General features: G+C 45.4%; 2 protein-coding genes across 2 annotated transcripts; one reads left to right on the forward strand and one right to left on the reverse strand.

The window, feature by feature from the left end:
• The first annotated feature begins 760 nt into the window (after positions 1 to 760).
• On the forward strand, positions 761 to 1,591 carry LOC133919886 (auxin-induced protein 15A-like). The gene has a single exon (XM_062364434.1). The coding sequence runs from the start codon at positions 986 to 988 to the stop codon at positions 1,346 to 1,348; it is 363 nt and encodes a 120-aa protein (XP_062220418.1). The 5' UTR covers positions 761 to 985; the 3' UTR covers positions 1,349 to 1,591.
• A 5,823-nt stretch (positions 1,592 to 7,414) lies between these two features.
• Positions 7,415 to 10,922, reverse strand: LOC133917730 (lysM domain-containing GPI-anchored protein LYP6-like). The gene is made up of 5 exons (XM_062361593.1): positions 10,083 to 10,922; positions 8,849 to 8,966; positions 8,587 to 8,748; positions 8,472 to 8,503; positions 7,415 to 7,940 (listed from the first exon to the last, which is right to left on the reverse strand). The coding sequence occupies exons 1-5, from the start codon at positions 10,759 to 10,761 to the stop codon at positions 7,666 to 7,668; spliced, it is 1,266 nt and encodes a 421-aa protein (XP_062217577.1). The 5' UTR covers positions 10,762 to 10,922; the 3' UTR covers positions 7,415 to 7,665.
• Between the last annotated feature and the right edge of the window lie 1,636 nt (positions 10,923 to 12,558).

Consider the following 12,558-nt stretch of genomic DNA (forward strand, 5'->3'; position numbering starts at 1 on the left):
AAATAAAGAGTCTAAATAAAATAAATAATAATTAAAGCTGAGGTTAAAATAGAAAAAAAGATCCACGAGAAATATAGTCTAAAAAATCAAATTAGTATAAAAATTAAATACATAAATAAAAAGTCTACGTAAAATACGGCTAATCAAAAGTTATCATTACAAATTATAACAATAAAATTAACCACGCTAATAACGTAGGTCTCGTTACTAGTTGAATGAACACAGGAGCCTACGTAACCAAAAAGTAGAAGCAGGTACATTGTAGCGCTGATCCGATCGAGCTCGCTAGCGGCCGATCCACAATCTCGTCCGCCGATCCCCGCTCACTCAAATCTCCACTCCAGCCATCGTGGGGCAGCAGCAGCACACAGCGCAGCAGTCAACTGAAGCGGCAAGTCACTTGCCGGGATCGATTCCACCGCAAGCCACTCCGCCCTCGGGCCACGGAGGGAGGCGACCAGAGGACCCGGCCGTGCACGGGCGGTGGTGCTCCCGTTCTCCTCCTTCCTCCTTCCTCCACAGCCACCCGTCTATCCAAATGCCCGCTCCTCACCGTCACCACCACAACTGGTGCGCGCGCACGACAAATCCGACGCGATCGCGCGGTGCGCGCCTGACGCTGACACGAGGCCGATGACCCCGGCTGTCAGTTTCCGGCGGGTCCAGAAGCACAATGCGATCTGTCTCACGCGGAGCTGAGCTTAGGAGCAAGGAGGCCGACTTCCGTGACAAAGGACGTACGTACACTCGCCACTTCCACTGGCTCCATAGCCAGCTCCCCCAGGAGCGAGCCGGCGGAGTCCTATAAAAACCGCCGCGAGTGCCACGAAACCTCGCATCGCACCACACCACGCGGAGGGATTAAAAACTAGTTGGCCTCCAGCGCGAGCACTAACTTGTACTTGCACCGGTTGCGCCGTGCAAGAAGCCAAGAAGCTAGGCGCAGCGACGGCGGCGAATCGTTGCAGTGCTTGCACCAGCCGCCATGCAGGGGGAGGAGAAAAAGGGGAAGGTGAAGAAGGGGTGGCTGGCTGTGCGGGTCGGGGCGGAGGGCGGCGACGACAGCGGGTCCCGGCGGTTCGTCATCCCCATCGCGTACCTGTACCACCCGCTGTTCCGGCGGCTGCTGGAGGCGGCGCGCGACGCCTACGGCTACGACTACTCGGCGGGGCCGCTGCGGCTGCCGTGCTCCGTCGACGAGTTCCTCCGGCTGCGCGCGCTCATCGAGCGGGAGACGCAGGCTGCCGCGGGCGGGTCGGCCTCCTCCTCGTCGCACCGCGTGCACGCCGGCGGCGGGCACCACCACCACTCCCTCTCCCCGTGCACCCGCGCTAAGGTCAGCTCGTGATCAGGCCCGCCTGATCGAGTCGAGCTCGGCTTTCGTGCGTGCACCGCGACCGTGAGGAGTCCATGTCCATCGATCGAGCCGGAGGTGTAGAGAGGGAGAGAGGAGAGGCAGTAGCTAGTAGGCGCTTATGGTTTTGGTTTTGGCTCCCGCCTTTTACTTCTGATTTTGCAGATGCATGTACTATACTACAATTAACAGATCGATCAGTTGAATTAACAATCCACACAGCTCTTCACATGTTCATATATGTTGCTGAATCTTCGCTTCAGATAATTAGTTACGCAAATTAAGGAATACCGATTCGGTGGACCAGAGGAGTGTGGGATGACAAGTCGTCAAGCAAGAGCGCAGAACATCACGAGAGGAATAAGGCGCCCATCTCAAATTGGGGCGGCATGCCTTTCAGTGCATTCAGATATCTTTTCCTTTTCCCCTTCTAGTCCATGCACTGAATCTCACTACTAATCATGGCTTCTTGGATTTGGATCCTGACTTGTGGGGGCAATCCTAACTAGCTAGTGTGTCCTCGAGGAACTTCCGGTTTGGTGTTTCTTTCTTCCGGTCGATTATTCGTGTCGTGTCGTGTCGTCTCGTCTCGTCCATGGCGGGTTTGGGGTTGAGTCTGGGACGAGGTGAGGCCAGGGGACACCACGCGTCTCGGCATCGGTGGTCTGGGCCTCTTCAGGCGTAGGATACCTTTCTGCCTGTACGAAAATTGACACTCTGATCCCTACCACTCCGTGTTTAACGTGTGGTTTTAGGCCATCGATCATTGAGGAGCTAGGCCACGCGTAGATAAATGGTAGGCACTAGGCACACGCACCATGCATGCATCCTGGCGACATCTGACGAACACAGCTCAGTTCTAAGGAGATCGATCACCAGTTCTCTTCTAATTTTAGCTCCGTGGACACATGTAACTTATGAAAGATCGCGGAAATCTTGAAGCGCAACGACGCTCAGTGCAGATCCAACTGTATTGTGCGTAGGAGCTTGTGCCTTTAAGGGCATCTTTTTCCTTTCCCGCACAACAATTGGTTACCCAACATCAATAGAAATTAATTTGGATTTTGATCTTCAGAATGGTGGCGGGTTATATATATATATATTTTTTTCTCCTAGTAATTTTATCTATTTTTGCTTCAATATTGATAAACTTGTGAACCACCTATTGCAAAAAAAGAAGAAGAAAAGAACGCCTTCTGAAGCACCTTGAGCCATGGAAGAATGATAATTTAACTCACGCAAGTAGTCCACTATGAGCAATTATCCAGACGTCACTGTGCAAGTTGAGTTTTGGTACAGTCAAAAGCTGAGATGAACAGAATTCTCTAGCTCTCTACAACTATTCTTACAACTGATCACATTGTCAACCAATACATTCCCGTACTAATCCAGCTGCACTGATCAAGCACAAAGTTTCATTTTGTGTTGCGTGTAGCTAGAGAATACTAAACAATGATCGGACGAGATTTACTAGCACAAAAATCACCCGAAGTGCAGAGCTCACTCTCTGGTTCCCCAATCTTTTAACTCAGCTTTCACCTCCTACAGTTAAAGAACCCAGGCCCGGCTCGCCCGTTCGTTACTTTGTTGTGCTCTTTAAGCTTTTGAGCATTTGCTTTAGCCAAAGAGATCAGATAATGGCCGCATTTTGGTGCCACTACTACGTGGTTCTGATCAGGAGATAATGATCTTTCACTGCTCGGGGAACGAAGTAATGCAGGCTAAAGTCATCGACACAGGTGACAGCACGAGCTGCTTGTTTAGTTGCCTCTACTGCCGAAGCCCGGCCGGCATAGCCGGATGCCATTGGGCGGCTAGTCTTAATCCGGGAGGCGAATGTTCTGGCAATTGCATTTGTGTTTTGAATGATATCTCTGCGAACATTTAGCTCATCGGAGAAAAGAAAATGGACTGAAGTGCTTGAATATGTTAAATATTGTACGGAACTCGTCACTGCTCTTGAACAATCGGTATGATTCTGGGGTGGCAGGTATTTAACCCATGATCGGTCGAGCTGAATTGTTCATCAAGTACATTATTAAACCGTACCTGTACATGTACTGTTGTAAAGGCAATACAGCAAAAAGAAAAAAGGGATAGAAAATATTTGCCTTATTAAATCGTCGTCACAGCAAACTAGGCTGATTAGTATAGGTTGTTTGGTTTCAGATGTGGGACCGGGTGGTGGATCATTCCATTCTAACTCCGAATCTAGTTTTCTTATTTGGTTTAAAGAGTGTGATTCGTTTGATCCATCACCGTTTTATTTCTCGTTAAAACATATCTAGTGTAAATACGAGAAATGAAGTATTGCACTAAAATTCATAAGACAATCTCACGAAGGATCATCACATCTATGATCAATTTACTCCTTGAACCAAGCGCACCCTACATGTAGCCTGTCGTTGAACTTGCACAGGGATCCTTTGGAATTTGAGGTCACGTGTACGTGTTTTCTGCTACTGTGTGTGACAAAAAATTGATCGAGAAACAAGACGCAAATTGACAGTACAAGGCGTTTGTCAATCGATCGATGAAGCAAAGTACTAGCAGTGCAGCACGAAACTGTAGGTGTCCGTGTAAAGGGCATGTGCGGCAGGGAGGGCATGTGAATTGACGCATCGAGCTTGCATTGCCATAAGCGATTAGCGGGTACAAAATCGCATGTGAGAAAATCTATTATATTATTATTTGAGATATAGAATGAACCACCATGTTTATTTTTTAAAATTATAAACTTACCAGTTAATTAAAAAATAATCTAGAATGCTCATTGTTATGAACATCCAACTATCTAGATTAAACTAAATAGCTCATATCAAATACGATTAATAAATAACTAAATTCGAAAACTAAAAGGTGCATATCAAATACAATTAATAAATAACTAAATTCGAAATTAAAAATTATAAAAAATTATTCAATTTCCACATGGTTTAGGAAGCAAAATATCTAAATAAAGAGTCTAAATAAAATATAATAAATAATAATTAAAATTGGGGTTAGAATAGAAAAGGTAAAGATTTATATCGAATATAGTCTTATAAAAAATCAAATTATTATAAAAACATAATACCTAAATAAAGAGTCCATGTAAAAATATAATTAACCAATAGCTAAAATTTCTAATGAAAAATTCAAAATTCTTAATAAGATAATAGATTAAGAAGCAACATATAGCTCATGTTCATCATATCAAGCAGGCAGCAGGCAATACACTGCTAGTAGGTAAGGCAAAATATCTAAATAAAGAGTTCAAATAAATAATAATTAAAATTGGGTTAGAATAGAAAAAATAAGGATCCATATCAAATATAGTGTTATAAAAAATCAAAATATTATAAAAATTAAATATCTAAATAAAGAGTCCATGTAAAATATAATTAATCAATAGCTAAAATTTATAATAAAAAATAAAAAATAAAATTATTAATAAGATAATAAATTAAGAAGCACTATATAGCTCATGGTTGTCACATCAAGTAGAAAGTACATAAGGCATTGTATGCAGGTAAAGCAAAACTATTCTGATTTTGGTTAGATTGCTTATATGTGATGCACGATTTTGACAGTTAATCAAAACATATACAAATTGAATGAATAAATGTATACGATTCGGGTACAAGTTTGGAGCATAATAATTTTCTTTTTACTAACATAATTTTTATTTATTCTTATAATTTTTATTCGCTTTGTAGCTAAATGATACTAAACTCATAAAAAAACTATAACAACTAATTTTTAATCAAAGATTATTATAATAAAATATTACAGTGAGACTAACTATAGTATAAGTGTGTACTACCTTACTAGTTCCAAGTATCAAAACAATACTGATGACAAGGTTTAGCTACAGTCCGTAGCCTTTTAGTCCGTAAACGAAGACTAAATGGCTTCACCTTCTTGATTAGTACTATGTCCATTCTAAAATGTGTCTTGTTTTAGTAAGTTGATTTTATTTTGAATAGATATCATTTTAGGTTTTCTAGTTGATGTTTATCTAAAGAGATTATGTTAAAAGTCATTAGAAGTTGGAGTTGAAAGTGAATAAGCAGGGCAGATGATGCTACTAATTGAAAGCATCAGGAGCAGGAGCAATCAAGAGTAGCAAATATATCAAAAATGGAAGAATTGATTATCACATTGTTTTGTTTGTTGGAGGCTAAAACAACATTTTAAAAATGAATGATGGAGTAGATCACTACCATCACCAGATTTGGATAGTGACCACTGTGCAAGCGACACCTTAATGTTATAAACACACTCACTAAGAGCATCTCTAGTAGACTAGTCAAATTACACATTGTATATCGCAAAACGTTATTCTAAAAGATTCTCCTTCTATATCTCTTCCCACTCTAACATAACATTTATATTTCACCCTCTATATTCCACTCTCCTATATTTTATTAACTTTTTTAACTAATCTAATCCAATCCAACTAAATCTGTGCATCTGTGCACACATGAACGAATACATGTTGAGTATGCATGTTTTCCATATGAAATACATATTGAGAGCATAAGACCTCTACGCAAAGATTTACATCAAAATAGAGCTATGCTCTCTGCCTCTCTCCAATCTCCACCAGCCTCTTGGCTCCTGTTCGTCAGTCAACACTCACCTCCCCCTCCACCTCCTACTCGTTACCGTCAGAGCTCGCCTCCCCCTCCGCCTCCTGCTCGTCACCCTCTGCTCTGCTCCACCTCGCCTCCTAACCTCCTCCCATCCCCTCCTCTCCCCGCTTCATGGGAGCGCGAGCTCCCTAGGGTGTCTCTACCGCCGCCACCATGTTCGAGCTCTGGGCGGCTCTAGGATCTAAGCGGCGGCGGAGGCTCAGATCTGGGTGGTGGCAGCTCAGATTTGGGCGGCAGCAGCTAAAGTCTTCGCAGCGGCAGCTTGGATTTGGGCGGTGGCCGGTGAAAGGGGATGGGCGGTGGAATCCGGATGGTGGTGCGAGTGCACGGGGAGAAAGCAGTTGGGGATGGTGTGAGAATGCACGTCAGATTTGGTGTGCGGGAGACTAAGGATAGAGACCGCTTCAAAATAGCGAGCGTCGTGAAGTGTCTGTTGGAGAGTATTTTTTGCGAATTTTAGCTAGAGCTTGGAATAGAGTGTGGAATGAAAAGTCTGTTGAAGATGCTTAAAACGTGCTTATCACTCTTTACAAGGAGCAATTCCTGATAGCTAGCACTCCATCTTAGCAGTAGCGTTATTCTGCAGAAAGCAGGCCCGGTGCCGTCGGATATTCTTTGCGTGTATCGGATTTTTATTCCGATTCGAATTGCCGATGGATCGTTATCAGAGCGTTTTCGGCACAGTGATGCTTGGGAGCGGCGCATCTTGGGCCTGTGAGTCAACAGCCAGCCACTAGTTGCAACCTGGCCAGATGCTCGAAAAAAGTGCCAAGGCATCCCACTTCTGGCTGATATGGTCCTGCTCCTATGGATGTGCAATGAATGTATCGTGCATTGGAGTTCTGGTCAGGGGCGTCTTTGAAAGTATGCAGATCAGCAGATCACAATGTGATGCTCCAGCCAAGTAGTTACATAGTCACATGCATGATGAAAATGTGCTGCGCCTGCGAGCTTGGACACCTTATCTTAGGGTTTGTCTCGTTTGTCCGTAAATATTTTGGTCCGTTTGTTTAAACAATCTATAATTTTGTTGCTCGTTGGTAATGAAATTCAGAGATGTCTCATTCTGGAAGATGAAAATGTGCTCAGCTGAAAGCCTGAGAATTGCATTCTAAGACCTGATGACACATTTTCTCCTTTTCTTCCTCCTTTAGTCTCTAGGAATTGGGTTCGATGAAGAATTCACAGTGAAGCTGTTGAGCCCGCACCGAGGAACTTATATCCTGAAGCCGGCAAAGGAGTTCAGCAAAAGTACCATATCCAGGGCTGCCGCATGTGATCAAAGACAAAGGGGCACGGATCCTCTGCCGTAATGACACGCTCGCTGCATGCGGGCCCAGCCCCGCATGTCAGTGGCAGGGAGGAACGGCAGAGGATCCTGCTCCAAGACAAAGAGTAGGATAAAAATGCAGTTCTTGGATGTTCTGTTGGGAAGAGCTCAACCTACCACTTTTCACATCACAGCAGGGTCATATCTATCTTTGTACAAAAGCTGCAAAGATATCTTCAGAATGCTTCTTAGGCACAATAGCTGGGGAATTTTGCGAAATAAAGTCGATCAGAACTCAGAGGTAAATGATACCCCTTAGCAAGATTGCTGCTTCAAAAGCATTGCCGTCATCGTACCGCTCACTTGCCAGCCTAAATGAGGCTTCCATTTTACTACATGGCGATTCACATATGCAAGTAGAAAACTAGGCAAGAAATGAAAAAGGGTAGAACTTGACGTGGTATGTGCATCGAAGGAGCTGCCGAAACGCTTCCAGCTGGGCCGCCATTTGCTTGAGAGACTTTTGGGAGTGTGAAGGACCCTCCTTGCACCGACGAGTCTGGTGCAGGAATGACACCACCGGCTTCTGCAGGTGCCGGTGCTGATAACGGAGGAAGATATGTCGAATCATGGTTCACTGTGGTAGGTGGATCGGTGAGTGCAGGAAATTGATGTGGTCCTGCGTGGAAGAACAGTAGAATATATCTTTTTTTAACCGAACAATGGAATGTATCAAAGTAAAGCTGGATATGATGACCAAATTAAAGAACTGAGATAGCACATAATCACGAGCAGAACAATAAGAAACACATGGCAACCATGAGCTGAACACATATCAGATAATTTGCTCATTTCCCGGTGCATTATTGAACGATCTGATCTTTTTTCAAGTAGTGAAAGCCTAATATGTATTCATTCAGAAGGTATGATGCCGGTTACTTTAACAACAGTAGATTTATCAGGGGGGAGCGAAACAGAAATTGTGAACATCTAGATGCAAATGTTTAAATTTTGTGCAGGAACACTTGCTACTTTGAATCTACGGATAGATTACGATGATACAGTTTGCATTTTGCAATGGATGCCATCACAAGGCAGTGACAGATGAATAGTCTTCAGGTGCTAACAGTTCATGCAGATTCTAGATCAAATGAATGGAATGTATCACTGTCTTAGCAGCCAATTCTGCAGAGACAGCAACAATAATTACCTGGGCATCTTGATTGAAGACCTGTGCTTAGCCTGCAAAGAAAAAGTAAGATGTAATAATCTTGATTCTATTAAGCGGGAATAAATTTGAAAAAAATGGGCAACATATTGCTTACGAAGTAGAAATAGTTCCGTTAACAAAACCTCCGTAGCTGCAAGAAGAAACATTGCAGCCTGCACTGGTGGGATGGGTGCTCACATTGCCAAGCATCGCATTGCTGTTAGGACACTGCATGCGTGGACATGATCCTGATAATGAAGCTGGTGTGCAATACAAACTGTGACAGAACAGAAACAAGGATAATGATCCAAAAATTAATTCCAGCAGTAATACTAAGATGAACAGAAAAGAACGAAAAGATACTAGCTATAATTTACTTGAGACTGACTGGTCCACAACTACACTGCACACAGTTGCCAGCAGTAAGCACATATGTCCCATTTGCTACAATCAACCCATGGTCTGAAGCAGATTTTGGAAATGTAGATGCACACGCTAGACACAGAAATAAATAACAATCATCAGTAAAATTGTTGGAGAAGGCTGATGTTTAGAAAAGAAGAAAACAAAAAGGAAAGCTTGAATATCTTCGCAGAATCAGTTCAACAAAAGGAAGTGCTCATAAAAATAGATATTTACTTAATAATTTATCATTCACCAGAATGTGGTGCTTATGCTATTTTACTGGGTACACATTTCCAAAAGTCAAAGCCTGAATAACAAGGAACGACTGAACATGTCAAACATTCAGAGTATTGTGCTACTTATGCTAGCTTACAGATTAATCAATTCCAAAACTAAACTTGCTAAAATTGCTGACGGTAGGATACTGCGCCTTCATTTTGAAAATGGAGTATTATATATAAGACAAATCATATGTTGGGAGTAACTAATCTTCTACAACCTAGCTGCTGCAAGCTGAGTTTTCTCGACCGTACGATACTGACAATGGAATTGCAGATAACTGTCCATCATATGATTCTGTTCTTGCTGATTCTTACTGAAAGGTGAAGTGTTTCAGGTTGTAGTTTTGCTACTTGTAATGTTCGTGGACAATGTTTTAGACTTTTAGTTACAATGAACTGAAAAAGGCTCCAGAAAAAGGTTTTGCTCTGCGGCAAAATAATCTGACATAACAATTTTGGACTCTTGTATGGATCAGCTAAAGACAAGAAGAAAAGCAACTAACGCTACTATTCATGCCCCGGATCAACTAAATAATAACTTAAGCAACTATTGTCCACTTACTACTTTACTCGTTAATTGGTTATTCAAAACATAACACACTCGCCAAACAACTACTAATCAATGCATCGAATAACAGCTTCATCTATCCAGTTATTAGCTCCAGAATTGCATCCATCTGGAACTATCTAATACCAACTCTGTTGTGTCCGACAATGCCATCAAAAGAACTTCCAGAGGGACCAGACGCACATTGTTGTACGAGGACATTCAGATAACTTCATACTACATTCCTTTCAAACACCAAGTACATACTGCGCAGGCGTTTAGACCACCGTAGATCGGATGAACAGAATCAGTAAGACGATCTTAGTTGCCTATTTCACCACTCATGAGTTTTTCTTTGAATCTATGATTAGTATGTACCTGGCAATGGGATCGCGAGAATGTCGCCCGGCGCGGCGGCGGGACTCCCCATGGCATTTACATTCATGATATCCGTGACAGTGGTCTCGTAGCTTGCGGCGATGGCGGGCACGGTATCCCCGATCTGCACGACGTAGGAGAGGTACTGGGCGGGCAGGTTGTTGTCGGAGGAGTTGAAGCAGACGCATGGCAGCGGTATGACCAGCTTCTGGCCGGCGTCGAGCGGCGCTTCGGGGTCGGTGGATGCGAGTCCGTTCTCGTTGCGGATCTGGTCGGCGGATACGAGCCCCGCGAAGACGACGTCGGCTACGGTGGCGAGCGTCTCGGCTGGGCGCGCGGCGTAGCGGACGGAGATCGACTTGCGGACGCCGTCGGCACAGGCGCAGCGGGTGGGCACGCGCACGAAGAGACCCATGGGCAGGATGCGGTGCGCCGCCCCGGGGGCCTCGAAGTCGAGCGCGTTGGCGGCCAGCAGCGCCGCCGGGTCGGCGCCGAAGTGCGCGGCCACCTCGGACACCTTCATGTCGGCGTAGAGCGTGTAGCCCAGAAGCGCCGGGCACGAGTCCGACCCGGAGCACGGCTCGATCGTCGTCTTCGCCTCCGCGCCGTGCGGCGCCGCTGATACAGCCATTACGAACAACACAGCCGCCGCCGCCAGGAAGCCACTCAGCTCCTCCATTCCCGAGAGAGGCTGAGGGTTCAGGCGCCTTCACGAGTTCACGGAGCGCGAGCTTGAGCTGTGGAGCGCGTGACTACTCTGTGGGCAAGAGCAGAGAAGCGTGGTATGTGGAGCTGGTCTGGGGCCCGCACGTCAGCGCGACATTGCAAAGGTTGCGTCGGTGCCCGGGCGAGCAATGGCGGGAGGAGGGTGCTGTTCGCTTTTGGCAGCGCTGGGAATCTGTGCCAAGCTAGGGGAAGAGGGAAAGGTAGCAGAGGCCGCGAGTCTTTCCCGCGGAGACACATCAGCTTCCAGCCTGCATCAATGATAGGTGGGACCTTAAAATTCCGGGCCAGCGCCTCAGTGACTGCGTGCGGTTTTTGCTCCGATGAGATGGCGGGAGTCGTTTTGTTTTTTGAAAAGAGGACGGAGCCACGCAACGGTCGGCGAGCAGGGGAGGCTGGGAGGGAGAGAAGAAAGGTCAGGTGTGGTGGCCCGCCGGCCCGTATGGGGTGCAACCGTGCAAGTGTACGGCGGTGACAGCGGCTAGGCTGAGGCCGGGCTGCGTGGGGCGCGGCAGGCCGGAGGAGAGGAGGACACCTTGACTGCCGTGCCCACTGACCATCACGAGTTCAGGATCTCTTGCGGCCGAGCAGTGATCTCTGCGGATTTCAAACCGTCCTCCCTTGTGCTCTACAATTTGGACCGTTAAGTGTTTCGATCGCGTTGTTTCTGCCAGCGCTAGTTAGGCCTTTAAATTGCAGCGGAACGGCCTTTGTAAGGGAGCCCAAATGAGGACACCTGTGGAGTATGATCTACTTTCATCCATTCCTCCTACAGTCTCACCTGATATCCATCCATCTATAGATTATTTTATCTATTTTATAATTTTTTCATCTAATATTTTAATACGAATTTTAATTCGTCTACAAGAGGTAGTGGAAATGTCCCTTCAGTGGAGTGGGCCTGTCAGGGAACGGAAGATGTGGGTCTCGAATCTCCAGCTGGGGTACCCCGTGCCGTGCCGAAATTGAGAGGTTTGTATGCGCTCTGCGTCGTCCTGCGAGTGCGGAATAAGTGGAGATGCAGCCAGAGCCATGCAGGTACGTGGGCAGTGGGCTGGAGTGGGCTGGGCTGAGGAGAACACTTTTGAACTATTTTTTTGAAAAATCATTGACGCAGCTAACACCTAGAAACTCTCTTATGTGCAGCAGTCAAAGATCACTCCAGTTTTACACTCCGTTTTGGATGAAGCTCGCCTAGAAGAGTCCTGACGATATTTTGCCCCGAAACAATGGCAGAAGCACTGACGATATCTTTCCCGAAACAATGGCAGACACGCTATCATTTATTAAAAAAAAAAGAACGTAAATTTTTACATTAATAGAACAACTGCTAAGCAAAATCAACACAAAACAAAGGCTTAAAAAATAACTATAAACAAGTAAAGTTAGTACATAAGAAATGATATATACATACAATCAGTGGCGGATCCACGGGGGGCTCTGGGGCTCAAGCCCCCCCCCCCTACGCTGTGCTGCCCCTGAGGAGGAGAGGAAGAAAGAAGGAGGGCTGGAGGAGGAAGGAGGAGGGTTGGAGGAGGAAGAAGGAGATCAGCCCCCCCTTCCACTCAGACCTGGCTCCGCCACTGCATACAACACCGAGCCGGTTTAGAGGTTTGTCGTTATTGATGTACGTTCGTACCTCTTAAAATTATTGGTACCAGTACACAACCTGTGATAATTAAGTTTGTACGAAGCGTGCTTCAGTGTACGTTGCACTGGCCGGTCGTGCCATCGGAGTATCCTTAACCATATT

This window comes from Phragmites australis, chromosome 5 (genome assembly GCF_958298935.1).
Source record: "Phragmites australis chromosome 5, lpPhrAust1.1, whole genome shotgun sequence".
NCBI lineage: Eukaryota > Viridiplantae > Streptophyta > Magnoliopsida > Poales > Poaceae > Phragmites > Phragmites australis.

Bases quoted from the DNA above. Each gene is read 5' to 3' on its own strand.
- LOC133919886 (XM_062364434.1), top strand. From the start codon at position 986: ATGCAGGGGGAGGAGAAAAAGGGGAAGGTGAAGAAGGGGTGGCTGGCT.
- LOC133917730 (XM_062361593.1), bottom strand. From the start codon at position 10,761: ATGGAGGAGCTGAGTGGCTTCCTGGCGGCGGCGGCTGTGTTGTTCGTA. The intron at 8,749-8,848 runs GTAAATTATAGC...GTTCTGTCACAG, and splicing joins TGTGGACCAGTCAGTCTCAA to TTTGTATTGCACACCAGCTT. The intron at 8,504-8,586 runs GTAAGCAATATG...TTTTCTTTGCAG, and splicing joins AACGGAACTATTTCTACTTC to GCTAAGCACAGGTCTTCAAT.